Below are 12575 nucleotides of genomic sequence, written 5' to 3'. Positions count from 1 at the left end.
ATTGTAGCATCAACTGCAACAGTGGAAAACAAAACAAAAGGAACAACAAGGAAAACTAGGTGCAATCCAAACAGCCACAAATGGGGGGATGATTAATAAACTACGACATATCCACACGACATGGCCGAAACAGGGGGAGGGGTAAAACCTGACCATGGGTACTGAAGAATCTTCAAGACGTCACATGAAAAAGAAGTAGATTATCCAGGCAAGAGAAGAAGTACCATGATAGCACGGTGGAAAACAAAATGAACTCCAGCTAAACCAAACTACATAATTTGACATGAACTTGTGTGCTTATAAAGATATAAAGAGATGGATTCAAACCATCTTTGTGGTCACTTCTGGGGAGGAGATGGGGTGGGTCAAGCCAAAAGGGAATAATTGCTTTTTCTATAGTATTGTACTTCTTTTTGAAATGTAATCATATACACTTACAAACTGAGAGAGAGAGAGAGAGAGAGAGAGAGAGAGAGAGAGAGAGAGAGAGAAGGTGTTTTCTCACCCAACGCCCAGCCCTGCCTCCAGGCCTTCTGTTCTAAGTCCGTCTGGAGATGTTTCTCATTTCGCGGTCCAATGCCCATGGGAATTTACATTAGATTATCATTAACTATTTATAATTACTTCTTGTGGCTCTTTAAGGTCATGGCAGGCAATTCCCAAGAGCAATGGCATTCCCCAGAAGAGAGATATTTGTGGGTCCTTTGTCCATAGGATTTGGGGCAGAAATGGCTTCTGCAGGTTATCCCCCCCCCCCCCCCCCACATCTTGCTAGCTAAGGCTCTGCTCTGTGGAGAGTTCTGAAATCTGTAGCATTCCAGTTAGCAGGGCTCCAGGGGTCAGTGTACACATACTCCAGCTGCAGCGATGGCCCATGACTCCTAAGGGAGCAGTTTCTGGTTCCAGTTGACCTCAGCAAACTCCTGTGCACCTGACCTAGGTGAAGCTTAATTAAATCCTCCACCACTTCCAGCTTCTAACTTCTTTGTATAGGACAATCCCCACCCCAACCCCCTCTCTCCTCCTTTTTCTCTGGCTGGACTTGTTTTGTGTTGTCTTTGGGCCATCACTGAAGTGGATGAAAGGCAAATTACAGCTGCTCCAGAGCCCCGGCGCTCTGCACAATTAAAGAGAAAAACAACAGCAGCAACCAAACCAAACCCACACCTATGGGTCTGCATTTGCCTCAGATGTGCGGCCACAAGGCAGACAAATCAAAACTTCAAAATGAGCTTCATTTCATCACAGATTTCAAAAGAGCGCAGTGTCTGTGCAGAACAACCACACAGTCGGTGAAGAACAGCGGGGAAAACAGGAAAACAAACTCCACGCCACGCTGGCTTGGCTGGGTTTTGGTGGTCTGGACTAGGAGGGCAGTGTTGAAGCAAGAAGGTGCGCTTAAGTCATAGTGAAGGCCAGGTAGGAGGAAGTACAGAGTAAGCTGGGCTTTGACATCTGCACTCTGTGATTCAAGGAAACATAATTTACATTTGGGTTAAATCTGAAATACACGCAGGAATGTTTACTGGTCAAAATGTTGTGAATGACGGGTAAAATTGACTCCTGCTGGCTGTTACCCTCTTGGGGAGAAAATAAGTCTTGGCCCCAGTGTCAAAGTAGAATACTCCCCAAAAGTTGCCCCAAAACTGTGATCAATGCCAACAAAGCATGCGCTCTGACGAATTCAATTCATCCTGGCGTGTGTGGTTCTAGGTCATGGCAAGTGAATGTGGACCGAGTCTGGGTCTTTGCTACAAATAAACACGTTGAGATGCTTCCATTTTGCCCTTTGTTAGGGGGAACAAACAGTTTTAGGCCAGCCAAATGTTACTTAGACAGAATGGGTAATTGCGCTTGGCACAGGAAAAACAGGCCCTGCTCTAATCATGGACGTTCAACTTTGCGCTCCTGCAGAGGAAAGATAATGACATGTGCCCTGAGCCATCTGTACTAACAGTTTCCTGTGTGATCTGAAAAGCCAGGCTCCCTTGTGCAGTGTTAGGACAGGCTTTAGATTTGAGAGGTGCTGAATCCCGGGTCTAGGTTTCCATAGTACCCAAGGAAAATCAGGACCTTGGCAGACACAGGGTCCTCTGGGCAGGTCTCTCTCTACAAGATCATCTAGGATGAACATTCCGCCTCTTAGGACTCTGGGGTGATGTGAATCCTCTTGTGACCAATTCTTACCTCCTGCTGAGGGACTCAAAGCCACTAGGAAGTTACCTTTCCTATGTATTTTTTTCCCTCGGGAATCACCTTCAGATTCAGCTCTCTCCCACAACCATATCATTAACTATTCACAGAGGTGGACCAAGCCAAAGCAAACCATGCAAAAACCACTTGCTGAAGAAGATCAGACTCTCGAGTAAGTCTCTTTCAGCTTACACCTTTTATAGACTGCTCATTTTAGGAATGTCCACTCAGACAACCTCAGGTACACAATGTCTATCCCATAATCTTCATCATTTCTCCAAAATCTTGACCATCTCTGAGCCCTGAACATGCTAGAAGTTCCTGTTCTTCTTGCTTCAGGAAAATCATTCGTAAATTGGAGATCAATGTCCCCCAGAAAGTAATAATTTGATAGGCGTGGGAGAAAAGGTCATCATTTCTTTTCCAGAAGAAGGACTGTATGTCTTCGGAGCTGAGTGCAGCATACACAAGAGCTGCACCCACTCCCCTGGGGCAGTTTGAAAGGAGATGCCAGTCTCCACGGATCTGCCATCGAGACAAATTTTATGGAATTACATTGAGCAATTTAGCACTTAGCAACTTTCACAAAAATCCCACACCAATCATAAAAGTTGGCTCAGCTGCACAAATTGGATAAAACTCCTAACAAGCAGAGATGAAAATTGAAAGAAAAACAGTGCTGGCCTTCAGCTTCAAGGAGAGTACTTCTCTCCCTCCCACACTAATGCCCCATAGCTCAGAATGCGAGGTGTGAACTTTGGAGACATCAATTTTTTTCAAGGCTTATACTTCAAACTTTGTTCTTACAGGCAAAGGGTGGGGGAAAGAAACCCAGATGTTTGTATAAAAATATCATCATTTTATTACATTCCACACAATACATTTTCAAATAGTTTCCAACATCCACGAGTTATTTTGACACACAGGCAACTGAGCAATGCAGGGGACATCACAGTTATAGGGAGAGGGGATAAGAACAGGAAGTAAAAATCTTTAGGTTTTCTTGTTTTGTTATTCTTTGGTAATTTTTGACCTTTTAGGTGTTTGCTTGCCTGCTCGTTTTTATTTTAAAGATGGAGTCTTTTAAAAGATGGGATATCAACCTCAAAAATATCACTGGATTGCCTATTCTGGTTTTAATCAAGAGGAGTGGGACAAGGGAGAGGAGGAGTTTATTTTCGGGATCGTGTTTTGTCAATGGCAATGCTACATTTGTTTTGCTTTTCCTTTTCTGCATTTGCCAGCAACAGGCAGGGCGGTTGCTCGCGTGCTCTCAAGGAAGGGTTCTTGTGAGACCTCTCGTAAGGCAAATGCTTTCCAGCCCCAGCTGGCCCTTCACCTCGTTCATGCCCTCGTTCACATTTTACCAGTTGGTATCACCGCTCTGTCTTCTGGGAAGCAACGCTACACTGGAGCAACGTTCATCTGTCCAGTCCAGTTTCCTTAGAAGAGAGTGACACTTTCCTCCCCCACCGGATAGGGAGTTTTGCTTTTTAAAGCGGCACATGGCATTTTACATGAGCTACCCTTTTAGAAAATACTATCAAAGATACTGGAGTGGGAGAGCAGGAAAGAGAGAGAGAGAGAGAGAGAGAGAGAGAGAGAGAGAGGGAGAAAGCGAGAAAGCAAAAGAGAGGAGAGAGAGAACACTTAAGCACGAATCACAGCTGACGGGTATCATGGGATTCTCCATCTATCACATGTACTTGAAGATGGTGCTACCTGCCTAGAGCATTGGATGAGCATAGAACAAGCTCACAAAGTGTCCGCCATCTTGCTTTTGCTACATTGGGTAGATTTTCTAGCTATGGTCTTCTGATGCCTCCACAGGGCACCTGTAGGAATGTCAATCATTTGCAAAGAATGCCTGTCCTTAAGTACTCAGCTAGAGGTGAACAATCTTAAAAAAATAAATAAATAAACCTTTGGTGACTGGCAGAATTTTCTTAGTGCCCAGGGCTGCTGCCCACCTCCTGATCACGCTTCCTTCCTTCTCCATCTTCAGTTGAGGTAGCCACACTCTAGCCTTTCATCTTTTCTTGGCAGGGTTGATGTAGTTGAGACAGAATAGGTCTTTGAAACGAAGTAAGAGTGGGAGACCACATCCTTCAAGCAAGATGAAAGGAGCCAGATACAAAAACTGAGAATCTGCTAGAGGGACCTCTCTGGCTACTCTGCAAGAATGTCTTGTGGCTCTCGCCCAAGCAATTAAAAAAAAAAAAAAGAATCATTAGTATTTTGTTCTTAGAGGGTGTCTGAAGATGTTCTGATCAGTAAAGCATCCTGAGAGAATTTTACACTTCCCAAGAGACTTTCTGGGGGGTGGGGGGTGGGGGGCAGAAAACAAACACCTCCAAACTGAGCCCTGGTATATCTGAAATTTTCAAACACACACTTTCTTACAATGAAGCTGACTTTGTCATTTCATCCATCCTTTGCACAGCATCACTGGGCACAGCTCACTAACATCCCTCCCTGTGCGTTGTTTGGGGAGGAAGAGCAGGCAGTGATGGGTGTGCTTTTTTCATGCACCTTCTCCTTGACCATGCTGTGGCATCTGCAGATGTCAGCCAGTCCACCAGCCTAGATGACGTAAATGCTTTAAGAGGCAGCACACTAGTACATTTCAGCGAATGATTCTTTTCTGTGTTCTCATAGTATCTGAATTAAGTCAGGTGGACAGCCTTATGCTTCACACATTAACACCATGAAAAGAAAGCAATAACACCCTCTCCCTCATAGTTTACAAATGCTGTTACAATGACCAAAAGAATACCAAAGAATACCTTTTTAATCAACCCCATCCCAGGCTAGGCTCAATGCAGTGATGCCCCGGGTTGAGGAGACTTTGTAAAGACAACATTTGAATCCTTCCATCTGCTCTCTCTCTCTCTTCCCCTCTTGCTCTCAGTTTAAACAGATGACGGCACTGCCATCACCTCAGGTGTGTTAGTCTTTAGGACCCAGTCCATGGCTGAACCACCAGAGCTAAACATTCAATATAAACTTTCTTCTTCTTCTTTTTTTTTTCCTTTTATAAGGCAACATGAGACACATTTGCTTCAGGACTGGAAGTGAGGACGGCTCCATGAACCCAATGGCTGTTATCTTGTGATTTCAAAGACACAGGAGACATAACAAAAGGGACCAGGTCTGAGTACCCTGGAGGAACCATCCTCTTGGGTCAGGTGGGTTGGAGATGGGGGATACTGATGGGTGCAGCCACATTGTATTCCATGTGGCCTCTAGTTTTCTAGGTACCTAGAGATGACAATGACAGCCAACAAAAACCCAGCCAGACAGAGCTAGATAAGGCAACAAAAAAGCTTCAGTTTCTTCTCCAAGTAAACAAAATGTGTACAGTATATTATTTTCTTGTAAAATGTCCCCCAGGAGAAGTAATGCAAGAGTGAAGGGTCCTCTCTACACACACCCACACTCCCCCCCCCCACAGTGAGTCAGTCTCTCCCTCGCACACCCACCACACACACACACACACATACACACACACACACACACACACACACCTCTTCACATGGGAGTGTACTGTGTACACACATACAGGACCAGGCTCCCTTCAAGACACTTGGCAACCTGCCCAGGAGAGGAGGGATGGGATAAGGCAAGGAGAGGAGAAAACAAGAGGGCCTGTCTCTGGAACAAAACCAACTGAGCCTTGGGTTGTGGAGTGCTTAGGGGTGATCTCTTCTGGGGGTCCAGATGCAGCATTAGAGTTGAGTTTTGTTGGTTTAGAATCATGAAAAAAAGAAAGAGGAAAGACACAAAGAGAGAAGAAAGGAAGGAAGAAAGGAAAAAGAAAGGTAAGAAAAGAGGGAAGGAAGAAAGGAAAGAAAAGCATGAAGATTAAAAGGAAAAATGATAAGGAAAACAAACAAAAATATCAGAACAAAGAAAGAGGAACCAAGGACCACAGAGAACGGTTGGGGCAGATAAGAGCGCTCAGGGTTGGGGACCCTGGAGAGAGCTGTATGCGGGTTCACGCAGAGACTAGGCGAGGAGAAAAAAGTGCAAAATCGAGGCAACGTGTTTGCAGTCTTTCTTGTTTGTTTGGGCGCTGTTCCTGCTTCGGCCCTCAGCAGTGTGAGCCCCGCTCTTGCTCTAGCTTAATGGTTAGGGTGGGCTCCACCGCCAGAGGGGCCCCGTTGGAGTAGTGGGTGGTTTTGTAGGTGATGGAGTGATCGGTCTTCTTGGCCGCATAGCGGAACCGGTGGTAGTGGAGCACCAAGGCCAGCACGACGGAGACCAGCACCAGCACTGCGCCCCCGGCTGCCATAACGTAATACCAGTAGGCTGGGATGGGCTGCACGGGCACCGTGTCCACTGTGGGCTCGGTCCCTGGCGGGAGGGTGCCCCCTGGGGGAAAGACACAGAGAGTGTTGCTAGGGCTGAGAGCATGCGGACTAATAAAAAAAAAATCAATTTAAAAAAAGAAATAATGAAAAAAGAAAAGAAAGAAATTGAGAAACACACATGCTTTGGACTATACAGCAGGGGACGAGGGACTCGGTGGCAGTCCACCTTCATATATACCAAGCAGTTTATAATGCTGAAATCTCTCCATTGGTCCCTGTATACATCGGGTACTTATTTAACCCATCCTACAGATGAGGAAATAGGCTCGGAGACAGTCAGTAAATAAGCTTCAGCCAAGAATGCTACCCTTACAAATCTTTCTTTGCTGTTTAAGCAGAATTATTTTATCATGTGTAAAGTGTTAATTCTCTCTCTCTCTCTCTTTCTCTGCTCTTTCGCTCATGTGCATGCGTGCACATACCCACATGCATGCACGTGCCCGCGCGCGCGCGCGCGCGCGCGCGCACACACACACACACACACACACACTGAAAATGATGCTGCAGTGACTGCTGGGATTTAGCTAGGTGAATTCTCCAAGTGAGTGGAAATGCCATATTTGGTGTGGCTGGCCAGAATTCTCAAACAATGTATTAATTAGGCTGGCTAGACTTGAAGGTAAATTCCACGTAGGTTTGCCAAAGCTTCTGTGCCCATTGAAATCAGCTTGGTCTTGTCTAAACAGGTCAATTACTACTGTCAAGCAATGACTAACCCGTCTCATTTTTTTTTTTTAATTGGACGTAGGATTTTAAAAGCAGGTTGGATGAGTACTAGTAAGAAAAAAATCTGAGTAGAAAACGCTAAAGGAATGTGAGAGCGAGGGACGCTGAGCGAGCGAGTGAGGGCAAAAGAGGCTCCTTCTTAACTGTGGAAAAAAGGAGGGAAGAGAAGCTGGGGGTGGGAGATTTAGAAGGCATCTGAGTTTACTGGCCAGCCTCTGGTTGCCATGGAGACACTGTAGTAGAGTTAAGATTAGGGTAACTCAGGGGAAAGACTGGCTTGACTCCCACTCCATGCAAAACAGTGCTACAACTTGATTCTCCCAAAGATTTACATCAGATGAGAATCTGGCCCAGAAAGGGACTAAGGCGCTTTAGAGCTTGCCAAAGGCAGACATGATCTTCACTTCTGAAAGATGATGTATGCTTAACCTATGAGAAACGCTTCCCAAGCTGCTTGTGTCCCGTGCTGGTGACCACAAAGATGCTTCCTGTACTAACAGGGTGTGTGGGGGAGGGGTGCTGCCTATGCCCTGCTTCCGCTTTGTGGCCGCACCTCTGTGGCGGCTCAGGCTGGACCTGGCTACCCTTCTTGTCTTCCCGTGAGACTTCAAGCTGCCCGACTCGGTCCCCACCGAAGAGCGCGCAGAGAGTGTCCCGCAAATGCCTTAAGAAGCGACTGCTGACCCGACCCCAGTTCTCAGAGTTTGCGGGTTCCCACAGCCTGATCCCCACAGTGCCCTTTTCCATTTGGGGAATAGCCCAGAGGTGGTCAGACCTTCTCGCATATCCTCAGAAATGAGAGAAAAACTGGAGAATTTTTCTTGGAAAATCTAATGAAGCCTGCCCACCTTGGTAGCTGGGAGTCATTGCTTCCTTCAGTTTGGGGGTCTCCTTCTATCGGGGTGCAGTTTTACAGGTCCATGTAGTCCTCTGGAAGTCTCACAGTGTTGAAACGGCTTTGACAAAGGCTTACAGCTTGATGGCTGCATCTGTATCCTTGGGGTGAAAATTATCCCAGGACCCCTCAAGGCTGCTTCCTGTATCCTTCCCACATGACTACCTACTTTTCCTTTTCCGTTAACCATTCCCATCTTGTTTTGTTTGTTTGTTGTCTCGAGACAGGTTTTCACTTTGTGGCAGAGGCTAATCTGAAATTCATCAGGAAGCCAAGGCTAGACTTGACCAGCGCCTCCCCATCCCACCTTAGCAAGTGGTTGGATTACAGGTGTGAGCCACCACACCCAGCTATGACTTGCATCTTTAATACCTTCATTCCTATGACTTAAGAGAAAAATATTTGTCTCCTCCCTTTTTCTCTTTCTCTCTCAGTAGTCAAATTGAGAATTTTGCATAGAAACCAAGATACAAAGAATGCAAGCTGCTCAAAGAGGCCGGCTTGCCAGTCAGGGCCAGTTGATGTCAGCTTATGATTGAAGTCAAAGAGCGTCTGCTGCTTGGCAACCGCTCCGATCCTGGATTTTCATGTGAGCTCACGGCGATGCTGAGAAATGCCTAAGTGTACCGGTGGGCCCAGAGTTCACCAGAGCCACCTTTCTTTCTCCTCTTGTTCTGTGGCTGTGCCTTGGATTCTGTCTGCTGCATTATGAGGGCCATCCTCGAATGAGGTTGAAGCTCGCCCATCAGAGAAAAGGCAGGTGGCAAATTCAGTGATTAAGGCCTCCCCGAAGTGCCAGAGCACTGTGGCAGCTGCTCCTGTTCCCTCTACCACCTCCTGGCCTCAGTACAGAAGTTCACTGCTCAGGGAGCTAGGAGCGGGGAGGGGGGAAGCCTTAATGCTACCTTGAAAGTGTTTCTGATGATAGAAATAACTTGGGGCACAGCAGGAAGATCTTTCTTCCTGCCAGAAGAGATTAACTGTAACGTGGGGTTTAGTATTCAGAATCTGATATGTGAGCCATCACCTCAGAGTTAGCCTTTGGGAGACAGACTGCACTGTATGTTAAAAACTATCCCCTCCCACTAAAGCCCTCCTGGCTGAAGTTATCAACATGTAGAATGTGTGATAATGTGAATGACAAGAGTCATTTGGAGACATTGTCTTGACCTCTTAAACATTTTTTTTCTTGGAAAAGTGAGAAAACATACTACATAAATGTATGCTTTTAATGATAAAGGAGTTAGGAAAAAGAAGATATGACTAACAATACCTTCCCTATGCCCCACCAAACAATTTAGGGGTGGCTTGTCAGGACCAGAAATTTCTCAGAACATCCTCCAGCTTGAGGCTTGATTCCAAAGAGCAGTGGTTGTGCAGGTTTGGAATCTACCTCGGCCACAGCCTTGAAGGGTTGTGTGCTCACTAGACTGTGGTTTGCAAGTTACAGAAAGGAAGGCGGTAAATCAGCCAGGCTTAAATCTCTACTCAAAAAGTTTTCCTAGCAAAGCAAAAATCCAATAAATACTAGATGGATGGGTGGGTGGGTAGGTGGGTGGGTAGGTGGATGGATGGATTGTGGGTGGATGGACTGATAGATGGATAGATAGATGGACAGACAGACAGACAGACAATAGATGAGTGGTAGAGGAATGCATTCTGGATCGATGTTCAGGCTTCCCGGGTAATGCTGATTTCCCACTGGGCCTCACAGAACTGCTCTGAGAAAGTTACTAGAACCACTTCCCACTCACAATGCTTCTACAGGAAGGGGAAAAGAGCCTTGGAACACAAGCAGCTGGATAACAACCTTATTCAGCACCCTTTTCCAATGGGTGACCGGGCTATTACTTCACAAATAAAATGTCCTGGGCCAGCTACACCAACCTGGGAGCAAAAATTGGAGGTGAGACATCAGCCTTGCCCAGAGCTGACGATGTCTGTCCCTATTTCCGCTCGACTATTCTCTTACCCCTCAGTCACAGATCGTTTTTTTCCTTTCAGTTGGAAAAATGTTTTCAATTCCTCAACCATTTTTTTAATTAATTTCCACCCCCAATTCTCCACAAAGTTTTCTCATTGTTCAAGATAATGAGAAACAGATACTTAAAAAGTCAATAACTCCAAAGTGTATTTCCAAGGTTGAGCAGGCGCCCATCTGCAAAAGTTCTGAACTCCCTGGAGAAGAGACATGTGGATGCAAAGAATTCAGATTTTGAGAAACCAGTTCTAAGAAGTCACATATGGGAAAAATGAAAAGAAATTACCTGTTAGGTAGCGAGCCTTCCATGCCTGTTAATAGCGTCACTGATTTAATGAATTAGGTTTTAATGATTTAGGAAGTGTGGCTGTAAGAGCAGTCATAGAGTGGCTGTGCTCAGTGCGTTAACCCTTGATCCATGGCTGCACCTGAGCTGCAGGACATGGGAGATGTGAGGGCCTAAGAGGACGAGCAGTCGGAAGACAAAGGAAGAGGGCAAAGCAGCAAACACATAGGGAAACCCAAGGGATGGCTCAGCGCTCGGAAGAATTGCTTACTGCTGCTTAGTGATGAAGTCAGACGTGAAACCAGGTATACAGAATTCTCAGCTAACTGCAGCACATTGTCTGGTTAAGTAAAGTTTTATTTGAACACTGCCATCCTCATTGTTTACACACTACTGTGGTTGCCTCTTTGCTTCAGTGGCAAGGCAGAGAGCTTTCCGAAAGGCTGTATGTCCTCCAAAGCCTGGGATATTTATTATCTGGTCTTTCATAGCACAATTTTGCTCTAAAAAAGAAAGTAAGGCAGGAACAGGAAGCAGCCCTCTCTCCCTTCCTGCCTTCCACTCTGTCTGAAGCTGTCAGAGAATTGGCATGGCAGCGTCTCACCATGAAAACAGCAAGCATCTTTCACAGTAACGTTTATAAAACGCCACCAGGACCTGGAATGTCTCTCTTTGTACCTAAAGGTTGTTTTAGGTGCTGGCATGGGCCTTTCTATCCTGCTCAGAATGAGCACAGCTGAAGGGACAGTGGAGGGAAATGGTTTGTTTCATCTGTGGGATTAAGCAAACAAAAGAAAAGGCTTGGATCCACTAGAAAAATTTATGGAAGGATGCAGCCAGGTCTCCTGTGCTGTTTAAAGGTTGCTGAAATCCAAACCACCGCAAGAATAACTTTTCACTTGTTGGACGAGTAAGTACATAGAGGTAGATTCATCAGAGGTGAATGGGCAGAAACCTGGGGGACTCCCCACTGTTCCCCTTCCCCGTGTCTATCTGAAATACCTCTAAATTCAGCCCCTCATCTGACAGAAGCAGGCATTTCTCATCTCCTTCTGGAGCTTAGGCTACATTATAAAACTGAGGCCTGCCACTTTGTGCTGTTGGCAGAGGGGCTGGGGAGGAGCATTTTCTCCTGCCCTCTCTCTGGTTGTCCTGGCAGCTAGCTGCCTTAGATGCAGGTGTGGGGAGGGGAATGCCTCTAGCTTCGGTGACAGGAGAGGCTGAGTAAGCACGTAAGCTTCATAAACAATGTCTCGGGGTCCTGTGGACAGAGATGGCAGTGGAGCATCACATGGTCGTTCCACACATTTCTCTGCATCCTCTCTGCTTGCAATACCTAGCCTCTACTTGACAGTTGGAGGTGGGGGCGGGGCTACAGAGGCAAGGAAGCCCAATGAGAAAGGCACCCCGATGGGGCCATCCTATCTCATGCCCAGGGACTGGGGTGCTGTATTGGCAGAGCTTCTGGGTGGGAGGCGGGTCATGGGAGTGAGGGTGGGAATAGAAAAAGAGATGTGGCTATAAATTGGCAGATTGTCCTGTAGGGCCCAAATAAATTGGCTCCAAATCTGAGGCATGGAGTCAGATGCCAGTCACCTCAGATTTCACCTTTAAAACGGTTCCCAGCCATGCCCAGGGGACAGCCTTTGATCATCATTTTCTCCTGGTTATACTCTGATGGAAATTGTGGGGGGCAGCAGGAAGGCAAAAGATGGAGTACGACACCCTTAAAAATGGTTGGAGACACAGTCACAACCATCGGACTCTCAGGACATACATAGACTCCTTTTAGGGTGCTTAGTAAGAAGGCAGTTCAAGGTACCCCAGCTCAAGACCACCTTCACAGTGTGACCCTGCCTGGATCTCCATCTCTCTCCAGATACAGCCTGCTCCTACCTGGGTCTCCATCTCTCGCTAGGTACAGCCTGTTCCTGCCTGGGTCTCCATCTCTCACCAGGTACAGCCTGCTCCTGCTGCAGGAGCAGCAACAGTTCTTGCCTCTGCTACAAGCTGCTCAAAATATCCAGCTGGTCAACAGGCACAGGACTCTGAATATGGGCATTATATATTTTTACTGGCTCCTTGCTTGATTTTTTTTCTCTTATTGAGCACTGATTTTGA

General features: G+C 46.4%; 1 protein-coding gene across 4 annotated transcripts in view; it reads right to left on the bottom strand.

Moving 5' to 3' along the window:
- Positions 1-12575, bottom strand: part of Nrp2 (neuropilin 2) — a 117001-nt gene that overhangs the window by 16831 nt on the left and 87595 nt on the right. For 2 of the 4 annotated variants that reach the window (XM_041658963.1, XM_041658964.1), the window contains exon 16: positions 2983-6567. The exons of the other annotated variants lie outside the window; for them this stretch is intronic. In XM_041658963.1, the coding sequence (XP_041514897.1) occupies positions 6287-6567 (281 nt within the window). In that variant the 3' untranslated portion in view covers positions 2983-6286. Of the gene's footprint in view, positions 1-2982; positions 6568-12575 lie in introns of those variants that run through there. 4 annotated transcript variants of the gene reach the window in all.

This window comes from Microtus oregoni, unplaced genomic scaffold (assembly GCF_018167655.1).
Source record: "Microtus oregoni isolate MIOR12 unplaced genomic scaffold, Mior012 000010F_ref0000083, whole genome shotgun sequence".
NCBI lineage: Eukaryota > Metazoa > Chordata > Mammalia > Rodentia > Cricetidae > Microtus > Microtus oregoni.
Note: the sequence above shows the minus strand (reverse complement) of the source record. Positions and strands in the feature narration are given on the sequence as shown.